The sequence below is a fragment of the Chironomus tepperi genome, unplaced genomic scaffold (genome assembly GCF_022539635.2).
Source record: "Chironomus tepperi strain 1889 unplaced genomic scaffold, CSIRO-AGI_Ctep_v1 contig_364, whole genome shotgun sequence".
NCBI lineage: Eukaryota > Metazoa > Arthropoda > Insecta > Diptera > Chironomidae > Chironomus > Chironomus tepperi.
This window is the reverse complement of record NW_027226486.1, coordinates 4,571,920-4,598,890: the sequence shown is the minus strand read 5'-3', so window position 1 is coordinate 4,598,890 and position 26,971 is coordinate 4,571,920. Positions and strand designations below refer to the sequence as shown.

Below are 26,971 nucleotides of genomic sequence, written 5' to 3'. Positions count from 1 at the left end.
TTTTGACCGTTAATTTTTCAAATATTTTTTGGCCGTTAAACTGAACGAAGTTTTTCTGTAATTTACTGAACTGTACCGGACTACCAAAATAAGCACAGCAATGCTTTTGAAGATAATAAAATAAACTTCATTTATTTAAATAAATTTTGTCACATTTTAATCTGTGACGGAATAATATTATTAAAATTATTATAACGACTGTATAATTCAAAGCATAGTCATAATCCGCATAATATAAAGGTATAACTTTAATTAAATATCAATACTTTATAGATTTTTCAATAAACCTTGGAATAAACTTTCATTAAACATTTTTGTTGGCGAGGATGATGACTGCATACGAGAAAGTCTAAAAGCGTCACGAAAAGCTACTTGCTGTTTATTCGATAAACGTCCATAAAAGTCTTTAGCACTAACAATAAATAGTCGATTTAATTGTGTAATTGAAATGTCGTCGTCGAGGATGATTGGGAAGAGTTTAAGGAGGTGCTGATTTAAGGTTGATGACATGAAGATTAGAGACAGGAACTGCATGGATTTCTTATGGTGTGGATAGTTGAGGAAGTTTGGAAGTGAACAGATCAGCCATTCTTGAAGAAGTGGAAGGAATGATGAGTCGATTGCTGTTCTGAAAACCTGGAAGTAGATAAATTTGTTAATCAAGGAATTGATGGATTTATGTCCATAACTTACTTGATGAATAATAATTGCGATTGTATTCGTATTCGACTGATTCAAAATCAGCAGTTCCTTAATAATTTTCGTCAAAATTTCATTCGGTGATAGCAAGTCTTTCAGGATCTGCCCTAATACCCTTCCAAAGATCTCAGCTTCATCTTGCGTTGAGTTTCTAATTTTTCCAAATAATATATCAATTTTTTCTGTGTATTGCATCACAATTTCCGGCTCATCTTGCACAATTCCATTTGATTTTTCGGTATTTTCAAGTTGCTCTAAAGATCCAATATACATGCAGGTGACTAAAAGCTTCAAGCCACCCAAAGCGAAGTTTTTGTTCTCATTTTTAATCAAATCAATTGAAAGCTTCTCAATCTTTTCTCTGAAGAGTCTGTTTTCGGGGTCTACTATGATGATACGCTCGAGACCCTATGACATATGAATGAAAATTTAACGGTTAAAATAAATTTAAAATTTAGCGGTCAAAAAAAATTTGAATTTTAATAGGAGAATAAAATTCAAAATAAAAATAACCGTTACAAGCATAAAAACCAGTAATACTTACATTAATGATCGTGTAATATAAATCGATGTCATTTGACCTTTTCAGCACGTTATTAGCTGATATAATTGTGTCTATTAAAAGCTCATTACAGTCGCCGAACTTGAGAGTATTTTCAATAACATAAAAGTTCAAAGACCAGACAAGCTTATCATGCTTAGGTGTCGATGACGTAGCTGAACACTCATAAACAATTCCATTTTTATTCGTATAATTCACAATTGCTGTTCGCAATAGCTTAATCTCATCATTAATACCCCCAATTGTTGTATTTGTTTTATGTAAAGCTTCAAACAGGCACAAAAGTCCATGCAATGTCGCGTTCCTTACAAACATGTGATTACATCCAAGATACTTATTAATAATAGCAATCAGCTGCTGGATTTCACTAAGTGAAGGAACCAGCACAGCAGATGATCGACATAAAAGGTAGACAATGTATTGATGAGATATCGTATCCTCAGTACAGATGGACTCATGCATAGCCAACATCTTCTTATTAATCCAACGGAATTGATCATTATTGTCAAGCACATCAATCAATTTAGCAAGTTGTGGTAAAATTAAAGCTGAATGTTCATCAATCATTTGCGTCATGATATCATAAACTAAATGTAAAGCACTTTTGTAGTCAATGCCAAACTTTTCAGCATGTACGTATGTAAGATTCTTAATAAGGTAGCTAGTCTTCTTCAATGGAACTTCATTTGTCATATTCCATGTATAATTTAATGAGAACTGATTCATGTCGTAAGAATCAGTCATGATTACGTTGTTATGTCCATCGACTCTCTCCAGGTTCGGCTGATAAAAGACATTCAATTTTGAGCTTAAAAGCTCCTGGATGTGATGAAGCTTTTTGACCCCAATGACATCAATTTTAGACCAATTTTCAGGATGTCGATTAATATGTGCGAAATTGGACCTGCTTATAATATCATTGGATGTATGTCGATAGCATGTCAGTAGTAAATCAATGTTCGTCTGCAGGCACAGCTGTTTAATATAAAACTGTTCCTCAGCTTCCTGCATGTCATTAAACTGATTCAGCATCACCAAAAGTGTCATAAAAATCTCCTCAAATTCCTGCCGCTGCGTAAATCCATAACGATTAATTCTCCTTACGTATCGTTCGAGTAAGTCACTGTCACTAAGATATTCTATTGGAATCTGCTTCAGCTTAAGTTTCGTCTTATCCAGCAAGTCATCACCCGATCGATAACTCAAAAGTATCTCATATGGAGTCACGGTAAATTGATAAAATTTATTCATCCGCAGGACATAGCGTGACATGTCGAGTGACAATTCTATTAAATATTTAGCATGTGACGAAATGAAAATCGATCGAAATTCACCGTCTGTGTACGATTCCTGAAGTTTGGCTATGAAAATTGCCTGCTTGAATACTTCAATTTGAGATTTTGTTGCTTCATTTTCAAGCTCATCGAATAACTGCGGATGTTGATATCTAGCTTTGAAGTCTGTGTTGATTAGGGATGTCTGCAATAGATTGTAGATCCAAGTGATCAAGTTGTCATCGACTTCCTTAACATTTACTATTTCATTCATAATTATTGACTGAATGGCCATAACAAGGATGTCCTTATGTTCTACGTCATTAAGCTTGTTGATCATAACTTGAAGGAATTTCAGCAGTGCTTCACAAATTGATGGTTTAAGGACATTATCAGTGATGAACTTTTCGACGTATTTAGCTTCGACATAGATTAATGCTGTGTCATGTAGAGTCCTTATTGAGTCCATAAGCTTAAGCAGTATTTTGGCTACCTGAACAACCTTCTCATTGTCCAAATTCTCATCCAACAGACTTCCAATGTAATTTACAGCAACTCTCAGCAAAGGCGATACTTTCATGTAATTAAGGTGTGGATTAATTTGGATGCAATCAATTCTGAAGTTTTTTAGCATTTTCTCAAAGCTGACTTGGATGATTGACGACAGTAAGTCAATATTAAAGCTTTCATGGCTGAATAGTGCTGATAACTTTGATTCTGACTTAATTTCATACAAAACTTCCGCAATTCTTAATGATTTTCCAGAATTTGAGGCTAAAGTTCCTTCAACTTCCTTTAACAGCCAATTTTCGTCGATAATCTTGGTCATTTCTGCAAAATCGACATCAATTTTCTCATCCTTCTTCAAAAACTTAATTAAGTCATTAATCGTGACCATAAGAATCATAAACTTCTTGTCCAACTTAAAGTCGACCAGCTTTGCCTTCATCCTTTCCAGCTCATCTGTTGATATTTTGGGATTTTCATCAGCATTAATTATCATTTTATTCTTAATCAGACTAAGTTTCTTGACAATCACAAATTGAAGAACTTTTGACTCATTGTTCGATGCAAATGAGATCAGGAAGATTAAGGAATCAATAAGGCAGCTATCATGAACATTTTCGAGTATAAATTTGAGTCTATTTGTTGATATTTTTACGACTGTAAGTTTACGTATAACAATTCTTGACATTTCTTCGTCCTCAAGTAGGCTTTGCAGTAATCCATCATGTGAATATTTAAGTAGAATCTCAATTTTGTGCGTATCCTTAAAGAATTTCATGATTTCATTGCTTTCCCAGTCGCTGACTTGTTTACGTTCATCGAAGAGATTTTTATGGAACTGACTAAGCATTTTGGGTTTGTTGATAGGAATTGTGGAAGTACCAAGTGACTCGTCAATGTCAATCGATGTTATATCCAGCAATAGGAAGAAATGCATCACTGACTTTAAGGTTATGTCACGTGAACTTTCGAGAGTTAATTTGATATCCAGCAGCTCCGTCAATTGATGCTTTAAGGTTGCATATTTGTCGAATTTCAGGAATTGAATGAATTTGTTCAATTTCTGGATGTTGACATTCTCACTTCCGACAAGACAGTTGATGAAGTTTAAATGAGAATTAAGGAACTTCATGATTGCATCCCCGCCATTTTCCTGCTTCTGATGATACAGCCTTATATGATTAATTAAGTAAATTTCCTCAGCTATATTAATGACGTTATTTTGCAGGCAAATCAGCACATCCAATGAATTATCATTCTGAGAATCCAGCAACTTCCAGTAATGTCCAATTATTGTCTTAAAGTTCTTGCTTTCTAACAGAATATTCCTAGCTATTGAGGATATAAAAGAACTTTCAATAGCTGAGTCTTCCTTTAGATTTTGGACCAAATTTTGATACAGCTCATTCTGATCAATCTGTATGTCTGACTCTACAACCTTAATTTTCATCATAATCCACTCAAAACAGACTTGAATTTCACTGAAATGGATGAACTTCATCAACATGCTTATTGCCACTTCCCTTTGTGCATTAATGTCCTTAAAATATGCTTCAATTATTTCTGGTTCACAATTTGCAGGAATCTTGTTGCTGTGAAAGAATAAGTCAATAATTAAGACTTTTAAGGCATTCACGCCACTTTTCTTAGTGACTTTATTCGCAGATGCAAGCATGTTGTCGATAATGTTGATAACTTTTGGCATGGTCAATATTTTCTTGTCCTTTAGCTTTGTCAAATGAATTAAAAATTCGACAATTTTTGGTGCCAGAATTTCACTGTCAACTACACATCCATCCTCAATGTAGTCAACCTGCTTCATCACAATGTCCACAAAAACCTTTTTTGCATCCAATTTCATGTAATTTATGTTAAATTCTAATAATTGGCATAGCATGTCGAGAACTTTTGTCTGCAGAACTGCATTAGACTTAGTGAACAGCCTCAGTGACTGAATGACCAAAGGATCAAAAAGTTTAATTAAATTATCAGAATTTTGTGTCACCAAAACGGAATCGAATGTTGAAAAAGTCTCAAACTTCTCAAAAACAGTTTTTGTGTCCGAAATGACAGCAGCATTGGACAGCTCATCGATATCACTTTTTCTGTTGTGGTAGTTCCTTTGGAATAAGAATTTCAACAGCACTTTAGTTGTCATGATAGAATCTTCAGGCTGGAATCCAATAAGATGATTTAAATATCCAACAATTTCCTCAATCAGCTCATTATCACTTTTAGCCATCATCCTTGATTCCAATAAAATTTGCAGATTAATCATTGCAAAATGCAGCAACTGTCTAAGCTTAATTTCAGCATCAGGATTAATAGTCATTCGATATGATTCATATGAACTTTTCAGCACTAAGTAGAATTTAAGATAAAAATGATCACTGCTGAAATGTCCATAATTATTAACAAATGGATGTTCCTTAGATGATATGAAGAGATCGCCCATAGTCTTAGGAATTATCACTAATTTCATGTTACTAATTAAATGCGTATATATGTTGAGAATTTTCATTAAATGTTTAAGAAATTCGTTGTTGTTGTCCTTAACTTTGCCTGTATTTAAGCACTCATGTGCTATTAAGGCCGATATGATTTCCAGCATATCACATTGACATGAAATGTCGAGTGCCATACCTGGATTTTTATTAATAAAGCTCAATAAGATATTCAGGATATTAAATTCCTTCCATACACCAGCATAACTTGATGGACCAAATTTTCTTATAAGAATTTTAATTGCATGAATTGTTCCAAATTGCTGATTTTTGTCCTTTAAATCCATCAACATGTTACTCAGTTCATAAAGTATCGTCGACAGCTTCAACTCAATGTACGGTTTATGTCCATTCGATAAATCAATGCTTAAAGCTTCAGATTTGATTAAATTTTCCTCAATAAACTTCTTTATTGAACTCTTATCCTCATTTTGATGACTATTTTGGTTGTGTGAATTCAGATATGAAATCCAATCTGACAATGACTCACTTGAATGATTTCTTACGCGAAAATCATTATCCTTGATCAGAATAAACAATTGTTGACGAATTAGTCTCTGTGGAAGATAAATAGAATGGAAGATAATATTAGCATATTTAAGTAAGTAATGGCTTTGCTGATAAAGCAGCAATAATGTCTAAATTTGATAAAAATCAATAAATTAATTTGAATTTTTAACGGTTAAAATAATTTTGAATTTTACAAGAATTTGGTGATTTTCGTTAAAAGTTCAAAATATTTTTAACCGTTTAAACTTCAGTAACCATTGCATTTTTCCATTCATCAAAAAATTCCTCAAAAAAAGCAAAAATGTTATCAGACATTCCAAATTTTAAGTGCATTGTCATTGGAGATGTCCGTACAGGCAAAAGCTCACTAATTCGCAACTTTGTCTCAAAAATGACGCACGAAATCAACACCGACAATTCATACAATGTCTTATTTTCATCAAATTTTGGATCAATTGCATTTAACATCCGTGACACAGATGGTGAGGAAGCAACTGGAAATGTCAGAGATTCATTCTTCAAAAATATAGACTGTGCATTAATATTATTTGACGTAACAACACCAAACAGTTATGACAATGTATTCCATTGGTACCGTCGGATAAATGCATTTAATGGGAAAATACCAATCGTGCTATGCGGAAACAATGCACAGTCAAAGTCAAGAAGAATTTCCTGCGACAAGTCAAAACAAGATTGGGAGCCAAGAATGAAGTATTTCGAGATCAACAAGGAAGAGTCGTCGGTAAATGAAGTCTTTCAATTCCTAGCTCAAAAGCTGTTCAGAGAAGGAACAATGTTAAAATTATCAAAAGTAGAATCGGAAGCAGATATAAGCTTGAATTCTTTACATAATTTGATGGAAAAGACATTGGAAAATCAAACGGAAGTAACTGAATAAAGGATGTTTGTGTTGCTATGATTAAAGTATTAAATAAATCTCAGGATTAAAATTAATCTCGAGATTAAAATAAATCTCACCTCATACGAATCAGCTCGATCACCACCAATAATACTACCCAGCATCTCAATATTTATTTTAGTTATCACATCACAGTACTTGCATTGCACCAACCAATATTTGTTGCATGAAATCATCAATAATTTATTTAGTACGTTCTCAATTTCTGATTCATTCATCACAGGCAGCATGAGATTTATGCAATTTTCCCATGCAACGAGAGTCTGCTTTACAACCGAATTAATCTCATCTCTAGTTCCATTTAATAAATGGTCGATAAGTGTGCTAAATGCTAAAGAATTTCTCACATGTTCATTTCTGTCAATGACTTTGTCATAGTCGAGATTTCGTTCCAAAACAGATTTAATAAAAGTGCCAATAATTGTGTAGACATTAGCTCTCAATACTGGATCTCCATGTGAAGCATATAACAGCACATCAACGACATATTGACAATCTTTATCATCTGGCATTTTTAAAGTTGTTTCCATCTTTGGAGCTAATCTCTTTGAGTCACTTCCTTCAGATCTTGACAGTAACTGACATAATTCTCGATTTATCTTCTTGGTGCTTTCATCACGATCCTTAGTCTTTTCTTCATACATTCGGTTCTTTAGTGAAATTAGTCCTTGATCATCTAAATTATTATTTAATGGTGAAAAATAATCCAGGAATGTAGCGGTTGTGCATTCACCAAAGTGGTCATCTTTGATTTCTAGGAAATTTTGAGGGTCAGTGGATGTCGACTGTACTGCTTCCGGTTGAATACCTAGATGAGAGAAAATAATTTTAAAAAGCCGTTAGAATTCAAATTTTACAAAACTTTTAAAATTCAAATTTTACAAAAACGTTCAAAATTCAAATTTTTGAAAACCGTTAAAAACTCCTTCTTTACTCACCACTTTTCTTCTTTTTATCTTCTTCCTCCAATCGTATATCCTCATCTATTAAAAAACTTAACAAGCTCTCAACCATCATTGACTCGTCAGTAAAGTCTTTTGATAATTTCATTAACAGCACATCCTTTCTAAGTTCAACACATACACTAATCACAGATAATGCGAGATTTTTAATTGAAACTCGAATAATTTGGTCACTAATTAATGACTTTGGAGTTCCATCAAGTAGGAACTTTGATGATATTAATCGAACAATATAGTCAATCACACATTGATCATATAATGAGCCAATATAAAGCTCTTTTGAGTCAATAATAGCTGTTTCTGTTGTATCGACTGTCAGTTCCAGTGTATCATCTTCAATTGCCATTTCTCCAGTTTCTGGCAATGTTTGAGAATCAAAGACATCGATGCTGTCATCTTTCATATTAGTTAAGGAAAGATCCAATGACTTTTCATCAGCACTTTCGCTTATTTTTGATTGATGAACTGGCGAGTCTGTCGATGACTTTCTGAAGAACTTTGTGACTGCATCTGTATTCGAATGTGTCAAAATTGTATTGAAAAATGAATTAATCGAGTCTGTTGACTTTATAGACATTGTTTCCGCAGCTCCAATGACATTTTGAAAAGCATTTGGTGACGATGATGTAGGAACACTTGCATCAAAGTCTGTGGATTTAAAGGAATCACCTTCAACGTCACTAAAATCTCCAATTGACTTGTTAGGCGTAGAATGCATAGAGTAATGAGGAACTTGAAGGAAGCTATCTTGCATTTTAATGGTTTCAGCACTTGACTTTCTCGAGTCATAGGATGAACTTAAAATTGCTGTATGTCTTGATAAAAGCATCTCTTTGTGGACCATTTTGTCATCATCACAAAGAATATCTTTCATTTCACTGTTGGATATACTTGAAACTAGAATTGAATTGACAACTTCCAAATTAGCATTAATTAAGGAATGATTTGTTTCATTTTTAAGGAAGTTTAGACACGTTTCGAGGATTTCAATAACTTTCTGATGTTGATCATTTGATTCAACTAAATGAGGCACAAGAAGTCGCAATAATCCCAAAGTTCCTAGTACTGGATTATGATTTTCGTGATTTTTTGATAAATTCTCCTGTGCTCTAATTATGACTGTTTTAATCACAAACACCTTTTTGCTTGAATATTCCAAGATGGTCACAATACATTGTGCGGCACACCTTCTTTTAATTGCACATTCAACAGACAAATTGTCAATAAAAAGTTCCGTTAGTTTTATGACTTCATAGTCGCTAAGACAATTAAGAAGATTCATTGAGAATGCCTTAATAAATTCCACAAATGTTTCAATCACTAATGCTTCTCTCCTCTTTCCTATCTCAAGCATACATGGAACTAAGTTTTGTGCATAAACTTTCCTCTTCCTATGCTTAATATGATGACAATAATGTGAAAATAAATTCAGACATATCCTCAGCGATCTAAATAATAAATTTACATAATTAATCATTCATGAGTCATAATGATATGCAATTTATGTTACCGTTCATTTCCGTTTTTCTTTATTTCATGATACAGTTCAATCATTATTATCGTCAATTGATGATTTTTCTCGCAATATCTGATGATTCTGTTAAGATTCTCTTCAGCACTAATTCTGACATTTGAGTCATTATCCTCACAGAATAAAAGTAATACTTGTATTGCATTCTTTAGATACGTACAGTAATTTGAGTTGTTGACTAATGAGCTTAATGATTGATAAATTTGATCAAATTTCTGAATTTTCTCCTTAGAACTGGAAAAATCATTAAAAAACATAAAAATCGAGTTAACTCAAGTGATTCTTCAACATACCTGCATTCGGTGTTTTTTAATTTATCAATTGCTTTCTGAAATGTTAGCTTATCCATTGCTTAACATGAAATAATTAATAAATTTTATATTTTGAAAATTCAGTGCTCGATGTAAACAAAAAAACTCAGGGCTTACGACTATCAAGTATGACAGCCTGATGTATTCAACATTGCTGAATGGCGCATTGAATACCAATGATCGAATCTCATCAACTGTGGCTTAATTATACTGCAAATTGTCACATAAACAATATTAAAAATATAACGGTTTTGAGAAATTTAAAAAATGTTGCTTCGATAATTGACAGACCGACAAAAAAAGAACAAAACTCACACATAGAAAAGTGCAAAAAACATCAACAAAACAAATTTGTAGGCTAATATTCAATTTAATTAAAAATGTCGCAAGAAGAACTGTACAAGTAAGTCACAATTCATCTTGCCTAATACCTTAACTAACAATCTATTTGTAGAGCTATAAATCCAGTAAAATTCTTGAAGAATCACCTCGAAAAAGGCATAAGACCGGATGGACGAGATTTATTGGAATTTCGATCAACTATAATTAACAAGAATTCAATTAAGAATACGGAAGGATCAGCTTTGGTAAAAATTGGAAATACGACAGTCATTTGTGGCATTAAAGCAGAACTAGCTGAACCAGATAATATTGATCCAAATATTGGATATATTGTGCCAAATATTGAATTAAACAAATTATGTTCACCAAAATATCGTGCAATTGGCGTATCCAATGATTCTCAAGTTCTCAGTCAAACACTCTTCAACATATTCGTTAGTTCCGAATGTCTCGATCCTAATGATTTGTGTATAGCAAAAGGACGACTTGTCTGGATCCTTTATTGCGATTTAATATGCCTTGATGACAGTGGATCTGTGCTGGATGTTGCTGTCCTTGCTCTAAGCAGTGCATTAAAGACAGTCCGATTACCAAAAGTTGAATATGACATGGACACAAAAATAATCAAAGTAGATGACAAAATCAGAACTCCATTAAATCTTAAATGCATGCCTGTTGCCAGTACCTTTATGAGTTTTGAGGAATATTTAACAGCAGATCCTACAGACGATGAGGAACAAATTGCTAATTCCTTAATAACAATATCAACGTGCGATGGAAAGTTTAATTATATTCATCAGCCTGGCGGTAATATCCTTGAACCAGGAAAGTTCGACAATTTAGTTAAGCATGCCACAAACAGAGAGAAATACATAAAATCCCTTCTTAATGCTATTTAAGAGCTTATTAAAATAAACGTATTTTTGGAATTTAAATTTCTGTTTATTTATTCAATGAGTTTATTTCAGTTCAGTTTAGTTTGATTCATTTCAGTTTATTTATAAGTTCAAGTCAGAAATATGGCTCATAAATTTAGGCAAAGTTATCAGATAATTAATAAACAATTAATACAATGGTATCCAGGACATATGGCAAAAGGTACGATGTAATTACTAGCATTAATATGAACAATTGTCAGCACTAAATTAATTAACTTTTCAGGTGCAAAACAAATGCAGCAGAAGTTAAAAGGCGTTGATTGCATTATTGAAGTCCATGACGCAAGAATACCGATATCCGGAAGAAATAATGACTTACATTATTCATTACTAACAGCAAAACCTAGTATTTTAGTGCTTAATAAGAAGGATCATATCCCAGAAGACTTAAAACCAAAGATACTCGATACCCTAAAAATACAGCGTAACATCCCAACACAGCCGACATATTTCACAAATTGTAAAGATCAGAGATGTTCTGGAATCAAGAAAATCATCCCTAAAGCTATACAGCTGATTCAAGATTCTAATAGATTTAATCGGCAAACTGTAAAAGAGCATTCAATAATGATAATGGGAGTTCCGAATGTTGGAAAATCTTCACTAATTAATGTCCTTAGAAATCGACATTTGAATAAGAAAGCAGCATCGCGAGTTGGTGCTGTTGCTGGAATAACTCGAAGTGTTTTAACAAAAATTAAAATTTGCGAAGATCCATTAATTTATTTATTGGATACGCCAGGAATTCTCATGCCTAATATTAAGAACATAGAAATGGGTATGAAATTAGCACTTTGTTCATGCTTTCAAGATCACTTAGTTGGAGAAGAGAATATTGCTGATTATCTGCTTTATTGGCTAAATAAAAATCAAAATTTTAGTTATTTAGAAACAATGGGATTGGAGGAACCGACAGACGATATCACATATGCCTTACTGTCGTGTGCTCGAAAGTATGATAAGAAAATAGCACTAAAGAATTATAGTGACAATGTTGTTGAGGAAAGACCAAATTTACTGGCTGCTGCCAATCATTTTATTAAAGCATTTAGGACTGGTGAATTTGGGAAGGTATTATTGGACAATAATTACTTGAAATATGGTGAAGATTGAGGAACAAGATAAAATAGAATTTATTAAATGACAAATTAAAACATTTGAATGGTTTTAACGGTTTGAAATTTGAATTTGAGAGCCCTACAAATTCTGGAAAAAAAATCAAATTTTAACCGTTAAAACAATACAACAGCAATTTCTTAAAATTCATGAAAAATAATTCATAATATTTTTATTACAGGATAGCACTTGGACATAAATTAATTTAAATAATTTACTTCTTCTTATTTAATCTCTCCTTCCTTTTCTTTACATGCTTAGGAACTTTATTTTCCCTTTTTGTTGCTTTATCATCACGAAGTGCCTTCTTTCGTGCCTTTTTCTCTTCAGCTGTCTCGTTCTTGTTCCTTCCACTGGATTTTGTTTTATTTTCCTCACTTGGTTCCTCCTCGTCGCTATTGTCCTCACTTTCTGAACCTTCATTTTCGCTATTTTCTTCAAGAATTTCTGGATTTTCAGCTACTTTTAAGTTTGAGTCCAGCCCAGTTACTTTTGAGTAGATTAATTCTTCACGATTTTCCGGTTGATCCTTTTTCTTTCCAAAAACATCACGTTCGACGTCATAGACATCACTCAATGTCTTAGGAATGAAGGACTTTTTGAATACTTCCTCATCAATCTTTTCCTGTTCTGTTAATTCATCGATATTACGATTAGCTATTTTCTCTGAAATAGCTTCTAAGCATGTTTCCATATTATCTTCTTTTATCGTTGGATCTGTAACAAAATCAAACAGTTCCTTCACAGTCATTGTTGATACGCCTTTTCGTCTAAAGAAATCTGAGATGTTTGTGCAATCTTTTCTTAAGAAATCAAATGAATGTGGATGCTCTTGCTCGACTGATTGTGACACATCAATGATAACAACTGAGTCATTGTGATAAAGGATATTAAATTCTGATAAATCAGCATGAACTAATTTCACAATATTGTATAAACGCCAGATTAAAATCACGCAATCTCTGTACAGTTCACGAGCTTTTGATGTTGACAAGTCGACATCCTTTAGTTTTGGTGCTGGATATCCATCTTTACCCATAAAAGTCATTACTAGAACGTGAGATTTGAGTAGAACTGGTTCAGGAACTGGAAGTCCATTTTTATGCATACGGAATAAATTTCTCATTTCCTTTTCAGCCCATGTACGGACCATTTTTCGTGGATTACTTTTGCAGTAGCCGTGTCTGAATCTAAATTCTCCTGTCACGTACTTATCACGATCTTTGAACACTAAGATTGATGTTTTGTAGATCTTAATAGCAAATTCATCACCGAATTTATTGGTACAATGATAAACATTAGCTTCCTTTCCTGTTGAAATACATCCATTGATTTCATTGATAAATCCACGATTGAGTAATTTGAACAAAATCATTCTAGTTCTGGGATCCATGACTTGTTCAGCAGTTGCTCTGTCCTGCTTATCTTTAATTCGATTTTTATCGCTGTTTGATTTTCCTTCATATTTATCTACGCTGATTTTATTGGAATATTTTCTAAAGAGATTTGTGGACGACTGGAACTTTGATGTATTTGTAGAATTTGATGAATTTTGTGCATTAGCACTTTGGCCAATTGTGTTAATCTTATTTCTAGCTTCATCGTAATCAAATTTACAGTAATCATAATCTTCGTCGTCGCTATAATCATCCTCCAAATACATTTGATCCTCAAAATCCTGAAAAATTTGTGAATTTACTTGTAAATTGACTTTTTGCACAATTACTGACATTTTACCTCAATTAACTCATTGGTTCCATTTCCTTCATGCTCTTGCTTAAAATTTTTAAGCTGGCTTGGATGTAGCTCCTCGATTTCCATTTTAACTCTGTAAAATATTATTCACTTTGACTATTTTGTTTATTTTTTGCAAACACGTGTATGGACTGTAACTTTTCATGAAAAATTTGAATTTCAAGAAACCGTTAAAGAAATGTTAAATTTGTTGGATTTCCAAAAACTCATTATTTATGTTCCATATTAACTGATTTTATTTAGAGTACATTTAACAATAAACAGAACTTTTATAATACATTTCTAATCATTTATTCAAGAGACTGTTGACTGTTTCCGCATCGTCAATTTACAAGATTCTGAACCAGTAAAAACCAGTAAATAATCATGGTGCAGGCCGGCTGTTATATCCAAATGATGATGTATGTCTGAGATTTGAGTTCCCAACGCGTCTGGAAGTTATAATGAAGAGAAATTGAGAATAAAAGGCTTAATTCTGAAAAATAGGAAGGTTAAGAAGAACTGGATCTTACACTCTGGATCCAGGATACGCTAACAGGTCTCGTTTCTTGCCAGACGCAACTCTCGGAATATAGTAAATCTGCTCGTCCCGTGCCTCATCATCAAACCTTTCCGGCTGGTCCTTATTTATCATAAAGTCTAAATTTTATACACAAAAAGTCAAAATTAATCATCAACTTCCAATAAAACCTAGCCTGATCCTTACTTTTAAACCTGTTGACATTATTTCTTTTATCATAAGCTGAGTCCTCTACAACAATTAATGACAGCGGCTGAGAATCAGTGTCAACTAAAAAAGATCCAGAAAATTCAAAATTTTTAAGAATTTTCATAAGCATCGTTTTAAAAGTAGTAGAACCTATATTAATTTCATGAGGCACCCCACTGTTCACAACATCACCGAATGAGCAATTGACAATCACCAATACTACAAGTAATTGTACTAGAATTAATCTATTTCTCTCCGTGTTAGTCATCTTGACTGGATATCAAACAATACTAACGATTATCTCAAGAATCCAGTGCATTTTATACAGAAATTCCAAAGGATGCTGAGTAGATACGATATGTCAAGTGCATGCATGACAATTGAGATAAAGGAAAGGATTCAATGTGATGTGATTCATCTGTAATTGCGCAATAGAACTCGAATAATGTTACAAGACTGGTTTTAAGAAAAATAATCATTTTTATTCATATAATATCATTTAAATTTGATACATTTATTCCATTAGAGTACAAAAGGCAGAGTCTGGGTTTTTTTTTGTTTAAGGATTGATTAATTGTGGAAAATAAATACGGATATTTGATAGGTAATCAGGATTTGAGAGTAAAATTTGTGTGCAAATTATTGTTTTGAACTTAATATTAAGTGCGTGAGTTGGATTTAATTTATTTAAGTCATTCTTTACGGCAGTGTAAATTTACATTCATTTTTAGGTTATAAAATTCTAAATATTTTATTTTTTATGTTGAAGTTCCTGGATATTTGATTCTTATGGATTTTAAATATGATTTAATGCAATATTTATTGTCATTATACTAAAATTTAAGGATGAATTTTATAGATTTCTTTCTTTTAATTTCTAACATATTTTTAAATTTCAAAATGTGGGGAAAAAATTGTCAAATTTCTTTCAATTCAAATTTTTAACGTATATTTTGTGTTCAAAAAAAAAATTCCATTCAAATTTTTAACGTATTCAAAATGTACCAAAACGTTTATTCAAATTTTTAACGTATTTTTTGTATTCATAATGTGACCAAAAAACTATTCAAAATTTCTCAAATTCAAATTTTTAACGTATTTTCTTATTTTAAAATTTATTATGAATTTCTAAGGTTTCTAACGTATTTTTCGTTCAAAAAGTACCAAATTTGAATTTTTAACGAACCTTTTTCGTTCAAAAGATTTAAATTTGAATTTCCAACGTATATTTTCATTGCAATCTGTTCTTAAAATTCAAATTTTATCAATTTTACATTGCTTCTTCCACAAAAATTAAAACGATATAGATTATTAAGTCATATTATATTTGAAACTATATACAAAAGTTGAATTAAGATAAAAAAGATTTATTTTGAGTAAATAAAGTCCTACGGCAAGATATATTATTAATAATAATAATTATAAGCTGGCATCTTAGAAGAAATAAAAAAATTTATAAAAAAAATGTTGATAGATAGAGGACAAAATCCCTTTGATAAGACACAAAAAATATGTTAAATTCTATCACATTGCAGTCGCACATACTCATTCACATTCGCAGAGACATTAAATGCATACACATAATTTCTAAGTTTTTTTTTGACATAAATTCACACAATTAAGTGTTGGACTTCTTTACTGTTCTGCCGAAATCCTCAATTGCTTCTACTTCCGGGTATTCATGATCGCCATTTGTGTCATAATATTGATAGTCATAGCTTACATCTTTATCTTCTTTTTTTGGCTTTGCCGTTGATGTTGATTTAGGTATTGATCTTGTCGTTGTTCTAACTGTTGTTGTTGTTGTTGTCTGTTGAGTTGTTGATGGTGGAAGTGTTGGCTTTGAGAATGGACGCGGACTTGATGTCTCTGAATATTGTTCGTATGATTTACCAAAAATCTTCTGTTTCTCCTTTTCAGCTCTAAGTTGATTGCCACTAGCGAAAATATTTTGTGAATGTTCAGTTTTAAGGAACTCATCTTCATCACTATTCTGGATGTAATTCCTGACTGTTGGTGCGAATGTCGTTGATGTCAGATAGAATTGGAACAGTGTATTCTTCACAAGTGTTGATGACAATGCGGAAGTTCTCACAGGTGCTGATGGTTGAACTGAAGTTCTTGCAGGTGTTGATGGTTGAGCTGATGTTCTCACAGGTGCTGATGATGTTCTTGCAGGTGCTGATGGTTGAGCTGATGTTCTCACAGGTGCTGCCGATGGAGCTGACGTTCTCACAGGTGCTGATGACGTAACTGATGTTTTTGTTGTTCTTGCTTTATTTTTAAATAAATCTTTTTCATATAAATCAGGTCTATAGAGTCCATCATCTTCTTCGCCAAGAGCTAATGGTCTCGGTGTGGTGCTTGTTGAGAAATAATTGGCGTATCTCGAGGTGGTCGTTTGACTGTTAAAATGATTATTGTTATATTGCTGTGGAATTGGAGTTAATGTTGTTGCTGCGGTTCTCGCCTGACTGTTAAATTGATTATTATTGTTGTATTGCTGTTGAATTGGTGCTGATGTTGTTGTTGTTGTTCCAACTGTTGGAGCATTAGTGATAATTTGTGAATAATATTTATTTGGATTTGAAATTTTTTCAATTTTCGTGTCTAAAGGTTTCTTGCTGTATGTGTTTGGCTTAAATGTTGTTGGATTGTAATTTTCTTTTGGTACGAGTGTTGAGAACTTCTTATGATTTCGTGACTCTGATCTTGATGTGATTTGTGGACGGATTTCTGGTGCTGGTGTCTTTTTCTGTTGCTGTTGTGCTGCTAATGAGAAGCCACGTGGAGATAAGTTTTGGTTTTGATATTGATCGGATTGGTAATATTGTTGTGGATTGAATGTTGTTGGCTTATTTTCATCAAATCCAGTCGTTGTCTGTCTTGATGCATATGTTTTGTTGTTTTGCTTCACGAAGTTGCTTCGTGTTGGTTCCAAATTAATGTTTTCAATACCAGATTGATCTGAACCCTTTGTCTCGTATTTTGGATTGTAGAATTGTGTCGTTGGATTCTGTGGTTCAACGAACTCATACTTCTGTGTCTTAAAATTGAATTTTTGTTGTGAGACTTTTGTCTTTTGTTCATTTCCCAATTGATTAGCTCTGTTAAATTGTTGAGGCGTGACAGGTGTCGTTGTCGAGGGCGTCTGAGTTGTTGCCGCTGTTGGTTGGAAATTATTTAAGTTTCCATTTGAAGCTTGTAACGCGAGTCTCTGTTCTGGGCTCAATTGACTGGGAATAATAACACGTTGTGGAATTGCACCGAAATTATTTTGCGAGAATGAATCGAAATTGTATTGTGGAACGGCTGGTGGAGGTGCAAATGTTGATGAAGTTGTAGTTGTAGATGATGCCAATGGAACGACATTAAGCGGTTGTGAAGCACTCTTCAATTTTGTGGTTTGAACTTTCTGTTTGATTTTTGGTACATCAAAGAATGTCTCGTCTGTGGTTCTTGCCAAATTTGGAGCATTTGTTGATGAATATGTAGTCGTTTGCCTTGATTGCTGTGATTGATAGTTATTTGATGCTTGCAATTGTGTCACATTTTGTCTCTGACTAACAATTGGCTGTACAACAATTGGAGTATTTGTGAATGTCGTTCTTGTGTTTTGTTCCAATGGCACTCGTTGTGTAGTCGTTGACGGTGACTGGAAATTGTTATTACGTACAGGTGCCGAGGTTACTGCGTTTACATTATTTGAGCCACGGAACTTGCTTCTGCCACGTTGACGTCCACGCACTTTTTGTTTGGCTGGTGACTTTGTTGCTTTCTCAAATTCATCTTCGAAATCTTCTTTGCCATTATTTTTATTGTTATAAAAGTGTGAGCTTTGTGACTGCTTAAATATTTCGTCATCTATTTATAATTGAAAATAAAGGTTATAAAATACCTTATGTAAGCCATAAAAATTGTTACCATTTGATGAGGCTCTTGCCCTATTAAAGTAATCGTTAGCATTTTGTGGTCGATACGTTGATATTACTGCCTTATCATCGATAAAATGTTTTGGCTGGAAAGTTGGCTTATAAGTTGACACGAATTCTCGTGTTGTACTACTTTCATAATAGCTTCGTGGCGCGGAAGTGCTTGTTGGTCTGACAGTTGTAGAAGTTGTAGTGGAAGTTGTTGTTGGGAAGGTATAAGGAGTAGTACGTTGAGTTGTTCTGAATGTTGTTGTTTGAACAGTTGTTGTAGGTTTAGGCTGATTCTGAATTGAATTCTGATTTGACACATACTGCTTGCTTCTGCGTGCATCACCTGAAAAAGTACAAAATTCAATTAGATTTATTCATATATTTACCATACAAAAATCATTGAAGCTAATGCAAACTTGATTCAGCATGTTGTAGATGGAATATTGATTCATCCTCATCAGCACGATTTGATTTCTTGCTTTCAAAATTTGCTCCTATACGATAAAGGTCAAAATTGTCTGCTCCATAGAAGATTGTTGCTGCCTCACAATCTACATCGCCCCAGTCTGCACAAATTTGAGCTTCCTGATCAAATGCTGTTCCATTTGGACACAAGAAGCGGAAATCTTGGATCTAGATAAGATAAATTATTGATTGTTTAATGGTTCCTTGACTAATTTCAATTGTTTTGAAAGTTTGTAGGCAAAAGACGCAAAAATAAATCGAAAAGATGCGAAAATTTCAAATTTAAAGTGACAGTTAATTTGCAATTAAGCAAATATCAAATCCATTCCGGAATATTCATCAGCATTTATCCTCTCCGTATGTACTTTACATTGAATAGATTAAAAATGTCAAGCATCAAATGAAATATAACAAATAAAAAGTAAATAGCTAAAAGATTGAGATTGAAAAGGTCATAAAACAAGAGGGGAACTCTTCTTCTTTTTTTCTATTTAAATCCACATCAAGTAAAAGTGGATCTGCTGATGACATTAAACATGTGACATAAAATGGGCGTCTATTGTTCGAATTGAAGACGTTATAAAAGTTACATAAACATTCAGTTAACGTCGTCATCAATTCTCATTGTTTCCTATATGTTATTCAATGTCTTCCTTATTACTTTTTAAATCAATTTTACTTACTCCAACTCCTGCAACTTTCACACAAATATGAAACATTTGACAATTTGTCTCAGGATCAGCATAATATCCGCCAAGAATTTTATCGCGACATGAGAAGCTAGTGTGAGGCATATGTTGTAGACTGTACTTCGGTTGACCTTGACATAATGCCAAATTACTGAAGTGTCCTGTAATGGATATAAAAAAAATGATGATTGCTAATTGATTAATTGTCCATATAAAATTGAAATGTCAAGTGATCAAGCATGATATGAGAAATAAATGACCATAAAATCGTTAATTTAACATCTCAAATATAATTTATTTATGTCAATCACAAGGAGAAACTACAAAGGCATATTAATTTCTTCAAGAGACTTAATGACCCCATCAATTAAATTTTCAGCATTTTTATGAACTTCAGATATCTCAATATGTGAGAATTGGAGGACTTCAACGTCATTGTCATCATCAACTGATGATTGTTCCTGTAAATCTAATCTCGTCACGGTTAATATTCCATCAAGATTTGGTAACACTTCAAGACTATCATCTTTTTCAACTTCTTCTCTACACAGTGCCTCAATCTCTTTTAATTGACGTACGTCACTCTCATTCACCAATTTTCGATCAACAGCTTCATCATACAGTTGCATTAATTTATCATTTTCATTTATGAAGCATAATTGCATTGCATCTGTCTTCTGCTCATTACATAATTCCAAAACTTTAGTAAAATCACCAGAATGTTGGCATGTATCATCTTCAGCGAAAGTTTCAGTGATACAATCAGATAATTGTGGTAATTGATAATCAATGGAATCGTAATTTTGCTGCGATACATCCTCATCGAACCATAACATACTTTCCATTTCATTTGAGTCATTTATCGTAATATCACGAACTGAAATTTCTTCGATTCTCGTTTGCTTTATTAATGGATTCGTTTTTGTTGTCTTTTTTGGAGGCTCTTCGATTTTTGGTGTGACTTCGTCGGGTTTTGGAGGAATTGACTCAGAATTCGATGAAATCTCTTCGATTTTTGGTGAAACTTGTTCAGAATTCGATGAATTCTCCTCAATTTTTGGAGAGATTTCCTCAGATGTTGATGATATTTCTATGATTTTCGGTGGACCAGCCTTTTCAGGTTCATCAACTATTATAGGATAGTCTACAAACTCTTCAGAACAATTGACAATTTTCAGAGAGATTTGACCAAGTTTAGGTCTGAACTGTTCGAATTTTGGAACAGTTTGCTGACATATCTCTTCAACTTTAGAGTCACTTTCAGGATTAATTTCTTCAATCTTTGGAGCACTTTTGTCAGTTTCCACATTATCAAATTTAGAATCGAACTTGTAAGCAAATTCATAGATTTTTGGAGCTTCATCGTTTAACTTCAAGGCAATCGGTTCTATTTTGGGCGTAAATTTGTTAATTGCTGTAGCGACGTCTTGGATGCTTGGTGCTGAATCAACAGACATATCTTCAGCATTATCAGCTATATCTATACTTTGTTCATCAGATTTTGCAGCAACTTCATCAACTTTTGAGGCTGATTCATCATTTTGTGGACTTAATTCCTCAATTAAAGCAGAACCTTCTTTAATATTTGAGTCCATATTTTCATCATTTTGATTCTCATCAGGTTTGATTTCTTCAATCAACATCTTCTTAACAGTATCCTTCTTAGCCCCAAAGCCGTTTCCATCAATTCCTTTACCCATTTGCAGAATATTCAGCAGCTTATCTTGATCAGTACTAATATTGAGCATTTTTGTCATTTCGTCTTTCTTTTGTTTGATTTTTTCATCCTTAATCACTTCCTCAATCATTTTCTTCGGGTCATTGAGGAATTGAGGTCTTATCATCTTTGCATCCCCAGCTGCATTTGTATTATTGTAATACAAATCAAGTTCATTCTGCTGCTGATCATACAAATCTATCAATTCTTTTTGATTGCCTTCATATATATCCATTACACTTTCCTCACTCCTTCCGACGACATTGTCTGTTCCCTCATTGTTGTTATTTTCGTCATTTCCATTCTCTTCTTTTTCGTCATCACTAGAATCGACCATTATCGTTTCACCTCGTGTCATACAAAGTAGAGCATTTACCGACTTCCTAACTTTTCGTCTCTCCTCACGATTCCATTGTTCATGTTCACGCTTTTCAGCTGCAAAACCTCCACGTTTCCATGCCTCGGCACATGCACGATCTCGTGGAAAGACAGGACGAGAATCTAAGTATGTTAATGACTTACATTCAAGAATCATTGTTTTACGATAATTTGTAACGTTACTAAGGACCGGATTTCCAGTCATTGTAAGGACATGTAAGGATGGCATTTCACTTAGAATCTTAATGACCATCATGTCATCGATTTTATTGAACGAAAGGTCGAGTATCGATAAATGTTCACATTTCTTCAAAACTTCGAGGCCATCAATGTTTCGTAGCTGGTTGTGGGATATATTGAGGGTGTTCAAAACAGGCAAGACATTCGAACAGCAATTCTCTAAAGTCTTGATGTAATTATGTGAAAGCACAAGCGTATCCAATTCACGGCAATTTTCTAAATTCTCAATTTTTGAAATTAAATTATTTTGCAAGAACAGCGATTTTAAGTTCGGTTGATTACTTAAACCTTCAATTTTACTTATGGCATTACTTTCCAACCATAAGCACTTTAATCCCGTATATTCATCAAGATTTTCAATTTTTGGATATCCTTGAAAATGCAAATAGAGAACATCATTCAATCTCGGTGTCGTATATAATTTATTTCTCTTGCATTGATCCAATATTGCCTTCTTGGTCATTCGACGATCCTCACGATCACTCATTTTTTGCGTATAATTGTTATTGACTCTAATTCCTCTTAATGTTCACTTTTTGTTTTTTCGATTTTTTTTGTGTGGAATCTTTCAGTAATGACTTGAAAGAACGTTTAATTGAAACTAAAACAAATATTGAAATGCACGAAATAATGTCTTTTAGAGAAGTGAAGAGAAGTTGATGAAGGAAATCGATAGAATATGTTTTAAATGGAATGGTTTGTAAGTGATGTGAATGGGAAGTTGTTATTGGGTTGTTGATTTAAGGTTTAGAGTGCTTGGGAAGGATATTCCTAATTTATAGCTAAGAATGAAGATTTGTAAACTGAATTGATCACTTTGATCCTTTCTGAAGTCAATTAAATTGTTGAATTGTCTAAAATTGACTTAAAATTGACTCAAAATGCATAAAGTTCAAAATTCAAAATTTTGAGTTCCAAATCAAATTCAATTTCAAAACTTTAAGTTAAATTACTTAAAATTTAGAAGCTGAATATCATTCTTATACTTTTTTGCCACTCTTTTAAATGACATTGCAGATAAAACTGTTAAAGAAATGCTTATGGCAGTGCAAAATTATCAAAAAACTTTTCTAAGTGAGGAAATTTTTGTAAAGAACCAACCCGAGTGGACAAAAAATAATTAAAACTAGTTATTGGTTAGGCATTGACTTGCCACTAACTAGTTATAAAGTACTTTTGTCCACTCGCGCAACAAATTTTTGGAATTTTAAATTTTTTGGAAGAAAACAACTAAAATTGATTCAATTCCACCCAACTTAATCATAAATCAAACAGCCAAGCCAACCCGAACCCTTCAATACCAATCTAAACCGTCACATCACTTACAAATTCCCAAAAACTTACGATGCACAAAATAAATTTCTTCGATCAAACAAATTATTTTTTCTTTTAAAAATTCCTTCCTATTGTCATGACAATCTATGATTATTATTATTATTATTCGTATGTTATTTCACATAAAGAAATGTATGCATAAAGTGTGAATCAACACTAAGGTGTGTTGGTATTGAAAAACAAATTGTTTGTGATATTTATAACGAGCAGCACGTATCCTGGTTCGATGGAGACCTTTAGCATTAAATAGAATTGTCTATTAAACGAAGAATGCAGTTTTGAGAAAGGAATTTGAATAATTAATATAAAATTAGATCCGCATCGTGGCTCATATTTATTTCACGATCTCATGCTTCATCTTCCTCAATATGGCTTAAATTTATTAAGCAATTAAGACTTCTTCTGACATATTTGGATGCTATTATGTCGTGTCTGTGATTGATTTAGCTTTGCAAATAACTGATTTACTGCAAAATGGTTAATTACTTTAGCGTGAAATTCTAAGCAGGTCGGTCAATGTTCTCATTATTTCACATCATACTAAATGCCTTTTAAAAGCTCATTTAAAAGTTTAAACATCAACAACAATTAACAACATTATTGTGTATGAAAACCTTTAACATAAATCATCAATGAACCGCATGTCGACCAAAAACCAACACTTAATATTGTGTTGCTGTTTGTTGCTTCATATTTCACACGCAAAAAAATATTATTTATTATTTATTTCTGATGCTATTGAATTACAAGAGATGACTAATAATGCCTATATAAGATAATGCCTTGTTGTTGCTTATGAAAAGCATTTAATCGATGTTAAATTAAAAAATCATCTGCCCGTGAGCAAGAATCTTTAGTTTTTTTCATTCATACAAGTTGTTATATCAGATTTTCTAATTCATGAACCTTATGTCCTTGTAACAGTTTTATTTTCATCATCTTCATACTTAGTTCCATCTCTTTCACTCACATTATTTATTGTTTATATTTAAATTATGGAAGTGCACCTTTTGAAATTGATCTGTAAACTATGTGCAAGCATTTGCAAGGTACAAAACAAATTTTGTATGTGAATTTGCATTTATTTCTACATAGGCAGACTATAAATTGCATATAAAATCAAATCACAATGATTAATGGCATGTCCAAACGAGAGAATACAAATGACGATAGTTTTTATTATTAAATTCATCATTTGAACAGGAATCGTGTGACTTGAAATAGGTATTATGTTAAAGATTTGTTTTGAATGAATTAGTCTTGGGTGTCTGTTTTGTGGGAAATATATGTATGTGGTTTTTGCGGTGCAGGATGAGTTTATTGAATCAATTTTATATTATTTTGAAATTTTATGTTAGGTATTTGTGGTGCAGTTTGAGTTTATTGCGTTATTTTGTAATTTCATTGTATTTTGCAACGAAGTTAGACATTTTGGAGAGTTTAAGTTGAATTTCTTTATATTAATGAGCTTATATGTTCTGAATCTTATTGTTTTAAATTCTTGCCACTTTTTTGAGCCAAATTGCATTCAAATTTGATAAGTAAATGCTTTTAGTAGTGAATAATTATCAAAAAACTTTTCGAAGTGAGAAAATTTTTTGCAACTTCAAAATTCAAATCTCAAAAATTCGTTAAAATTTACAATTTTGAAAAAAGCTTTCAAGCCCTCAATTTGATCAGTTTTTCTTACTTATTTGCCAATTCAATTCATACAAATATTAATTAAAGGGAGAATAAACTTGAAAAATAGCAAAAAAATTGCATTCAGTAACTTTATACCACATTAAATATATGTCATTTATGGCACATTATACCTAACAAAATGCAATTTATGAAATCATAGGTAATTACTTACACAAGGGTAAAATATATTAACTAAATAATTGCAACGAATCGTGCCTGAAGCTATCCATAATGCATTTTTAAAACAAACTCTTACAAAACACGTGTCAAGTATTCATGAATGAGACATCATAAAACTGAAGATAACAAAGTAAAAAAATGCAAGAGTTAATTAATTAACTCAATTCTATGCGTTTCCCATCCTCATCAACATCTCTGCTGCCTCTTTTATCGCCTCGTCATTTCTCATTTCTTTTATACCCAGTGACACAGATTACACAATTTAATTGTTCCACGTCTCGCAAATGAAGACGAGACAGTCAACTTCCATCAGAGATTAAGAGACTTCGACTCGATTTTTTTCCCACACACGTGAGATTATTTTATGTGTGGTATTTCTTCTTATGCTTCTGTTATTGCCATATTCATAGTTAATCTCATAATTTGTTATTTTTATGACTCAAAAAGCGATGAGAGAAATTTTTTACTTTTTGACTTCTAATGAACATTTAATTGACATGGTGAGACAGACTGTGTGGAGATCGTGTTTGCACTAGTACGATTATGTTTTTTTTTGATGAGCTTCACGTACGGCATTTCTTTAATTCAATTTTGGAATCTTGAACTTTTAAGATGAAACATGAATCTTGATTGATTCATTGGCATTTTTGATGGAAGAATGTGAAAAAGGGCAGGAAGAAGGTTTAAAATGTATTTTTTTGTCTCAGTTATGTCTGCAAATAGTATGAGAACTTTGAAAGGTATTAATTATGAAATGAACATCAACTATTTTTGGAATGTCTAAGCTAACTTGATTCATTGAAAATTTTTGTTTTGAATTTCAACGACTTTCTGATTTTTGAAAACTTTTGAACTCGCAAAAATTCCTCCACTTCGAAAAGTTTTTCGTCATTTTTAAATTAATTAGCCAATATTATCAATTGAAATGTGTTCAATATTGATTAAAAAAGTGGCAAAAACAATCTCAACATAACAAAGACATCGTAAGTCTGCATAATTCATCAAAATATTTAATAACATCAAAATACGCATAAAAAATTCAATTTATAAAAGCTTTTTTTACATTAATTTATAAATTTGTAATGCGATTCCCAATGTGAATGACAGTGCATAAAATCCATAAAAATGGAAATATTTAACAAGATTTTGTTACGATTGAGTCATGTTTTATAGTTGTCAGTGGAAGAAGAAGAAGAAACATTTATTATAACTTAATGCTGTACACAAAAAAAATTTCGGGGAGGTAAAGGTTTTTTTCTCATGAAAACGACACTGCCGCATTGCTACTCATTGAAGGTGTCATTATTCATGTCATTTGATCACTAGCAACAAAGGAAGTACTGAATAAACTAACTAACATGATGTAATGTCGATTGATTGCTTTCTTGCGATAATTTTTCGTACTATTTTTTTGTTTTGTTTTGATGGAAAGTTTTGACTATTATTATTTAATGCTTCTAAAAATGAATTGAAAATGAGGTAGGAAGTCAAGAAGAGAAAGAGAGAAGTGAAGTAGTTCATAAGTGAGTGCATTTTTTTTCTCATGATTAATAGACTAGAAAATATTATTTATTGCTCGTCTTTACTGCTCGCAGTCTTTCGAGAAACAATAAAGCAATTGATAGCATGTATTTATCATACAGCATTTGTTATGCAATGTCTTACATTTATCACTAAATTAAATGAAATGAACTTTTGTGGAAAAAAAGTTCAAAACTC

The 26,971-nt window shown here is 32.5% G+C and overlaps 6 protein-coding genes and 1 long non-coding RNA gene across 7 annotated transcripts in view; 2 read left to right on the top strand and 5 right to left on the bottom strand.

Annotated features, from left to right (window-relative positions):
* Nucleotides 1-114: 114 nt before the first annotated feature.
* On the bottom strand, nucleotides 115-9,890 carry htt (huntingtin). Its single transcript, XM_070646560.1, has 7 exons — nucleotides 9,765-9,890; nucleotides 9,451-9,705; nucleotides 7,917-9,388; nucleotides 7,038-7,786; nucleotides 1,244-6,103; nucleotides 694-1,107; nucleotides 115-636 (listed from the first exon to the last, which is right to left on the bottom strand). Exons 1-7 carry the CDS (start codon nucleotides 9,818-9,820, stop codon nucleotides 268-270), a joined length of 8,175 nt encoding a protein of 2,724 aa, XP_070502661.1. The 5' UTR covers nucleotides 9,821-9,890; the 3' UTR covers nucleotides 115-267.
* A 188-nt stretch (nucleotides 9,891-10,078) lies between these two features.
* Nucleotides 10,079-11,059, top strand: LOC139095387 (exosome complex component RRP43-like). Its single transcript, XM_070646718.1, has 2 exons — nucleotides 10,079-10,185; nucleotides 10,237-11,059. Exons 1-2 carry the CDS (start codon nucleotides 10,163-10,165, stop codon nucleotides 11,021-11,023), a joined length of 810 nt encoding a protein of 269 aa, XP_070502819.1. The 5' UTR covers nucleotides 10,079-10,162; the 3' UTR covers nucleotides 11,024-11,059.
* Nucleotides 11,060-11,101: 42 nt separating this feature from the next.
* On the top strand, nucleotides 11,102-12,216 carry LOC139095394 (mitochondrial GTPase 1). The gene is made up of 2 exons (XM_070646726.1): nucleotides 11,102-11,222; nucleotides 11,286-12,216. Exons 1-2 carry the CDS (start codon nucleotides 11,144-11,146, stop codon nucleotides 12,173-12,175), a joined length of 969 nt encoding a protein of 322 aa, XP_070502827.1. The 5' UTR covers nucleotides 11,102-11,143; the 3' UTR covers nucleotides 12,176-12,216.
* Nucleotides 12,217-12,362: 146 nt separating this feature from the next.
* Nucleotides 12,363-14,052, bottom strand: RIOK1 (RIO kinase 1). The gene is made up of 2 exons (XM_070646670.1): nucleotides 13,916-14,052; nucleotides 12,363-13,856 (listed from the first exon to the last, which is right to left on the bottom strand). The coding sequence occupies exons 1-2, from the start codon at nucleotides 13,997-13,999 to the stop codon at nucleotides 12,393-12,395; spliced, it is 1,548 nt and encodes a 515-aa protein (XP_070502771.1). The 5' UTR covers nucleotides 14,000-14,052; the 3' UTR covers nucleotides 12,363-12,392.
* A 104-nt stretch (nucleotides 14,053-14,156) lies between these two features.
* Nucleotides 14,157-14,925, bottom strand: LOC139095424 (uncharacterized). Its single transcript, XR_011544869.1, has 4 exons — nucleotides 14,793-14,925; nucleotides 14,640-14,723; nucleotides 14,446-14,572; nucleotides 14,157-14,364 (listed from the first exon to the last, which is right to left on the bottom strand). It is a non-coding gene; the product is annotated as an uncharacterized lncRNA (long non-coding RNA).
* Nucleotides 14,926-15,778: 853 nt separating this feature from the next.
* Nucleotides 15,779-26,971, bottom strand: part of LOC139095292 (uncharacterized) — a 30,359-nt gene continuing 19,166 nt past the window's right edge. Inside the window, exons 2-5 of the mRNA XM_070646596.1 lie at nucleotides 19,714-19,880; nucleotides 18,982-19,198; nucleotides 18,567-18,908; nucleotides 15,779-18,506 (exon numbers count right to left, since the gene is read on the bottom strand). Of these exons, the coding sequence (XP_070502697.1) occupies nucleotides 16,261-18,506; nucleotides 18,567-18,908; nucleotides 18,982-19,198; nucleotides 19,714-19,880 (2,972 nt within the window). The 3' untranslated portion in view covers nucleotides 15,779-16,260. The remainder of the gene's footprint in view (nucleotides 18,507-18,566; nucleotides 18,909-18,981; nucleotides 19,199-19,713; nucleotides 19,881-26,971) is intronic.
* On the bottom strand, nucleotides 20,040-22,541 carry dtr (defective transmitter release). The gene has a single exon (XM_070646777.1). The coding sequence runs from the start codon at nucleotides 22,539-22,541 to the stop codon at nucleotides 20,040-20,042; it is 2,502 nt and encodes an 833-aa protein (XP_070502878.1).

What these genes read in the sequence shown, in the direction of transcription:
- htt (XM_070646560.1), bottom strand. Translation starts at nt 9,820, where the DNA reads ATGGATAAGCTAACATTTCAGAAAGCAATTGATAAATTAAAAAACACC. An exon ending in ATCGAGCTGATTCGTATGAG is followed by an intron (nt 6,104 to 7,037) that starts GTGAGATTTATT and finishes TATCTTCCACAG; the next exon opens with AGACTAATTCGTCAACAATT. An exon ending in TCGCAATTATTATTCATCAA is followed by an intron (nt 637 to 693) that starts GTAAGTTATGGA and finishes ATCTACTTCCAG; the next exon opens with GTTTTCAGAACAGCAATCGA.
- LOC139095387 (XM_070646718.1), top strand. Translation starts at nt 10,163, where the DNA reads ATGTCGCAAGAAGAACTGTACAA. An exon ending in TCGCAAGAAGAACTGTACAA is followed by an intron (nt 10,186 to 10,236) that starts GTAAGTCACAAT and finishes ATCTATTTGTAG; the next exon opens with AGCTATAAATCCAGTAAAAT.
- LOC139095394 (XM_070646726.1), top strand. Translation starts at nt 11,144, where the DNA reads ATGGCTCATAAATTTAGGCAAAGTTATCAGATAATTAATAAACAATTA. An exon ending in TCCAGGACATATGGCAAAAG is followed by an intron (nt 11,223 to 11,285) that starts GTACGATGTAAT and finishes TTAACTTTTCAG; the next exon opens with GTGCAAAACAAATGCAGCAG.
- RIOK1 (XM_070646670.1), bottom strand. Translation starts at nt 13,999, where the DNA reads ATGGAAATCGAGGAGCTACATCCAAGCCAGCTTAAAAATTTTAAGCAA. An exon ending in GAACCAATGAGTTAATTGAG is followed by an intron (nt 13,857 to 13,915) that starts GTAAAATGTCAG and finishes CAAATTTTTCAG; the next exon opens with GATTTTGAGGATCAAATGTA.
- dtr (XM_070646777.1), bottom strand. Translation starts at nt 22,541, where the DNA reads ATGAGTGATCGTGAGGATCGTCGAATGACCAAGAAGGCAATATTGGAT.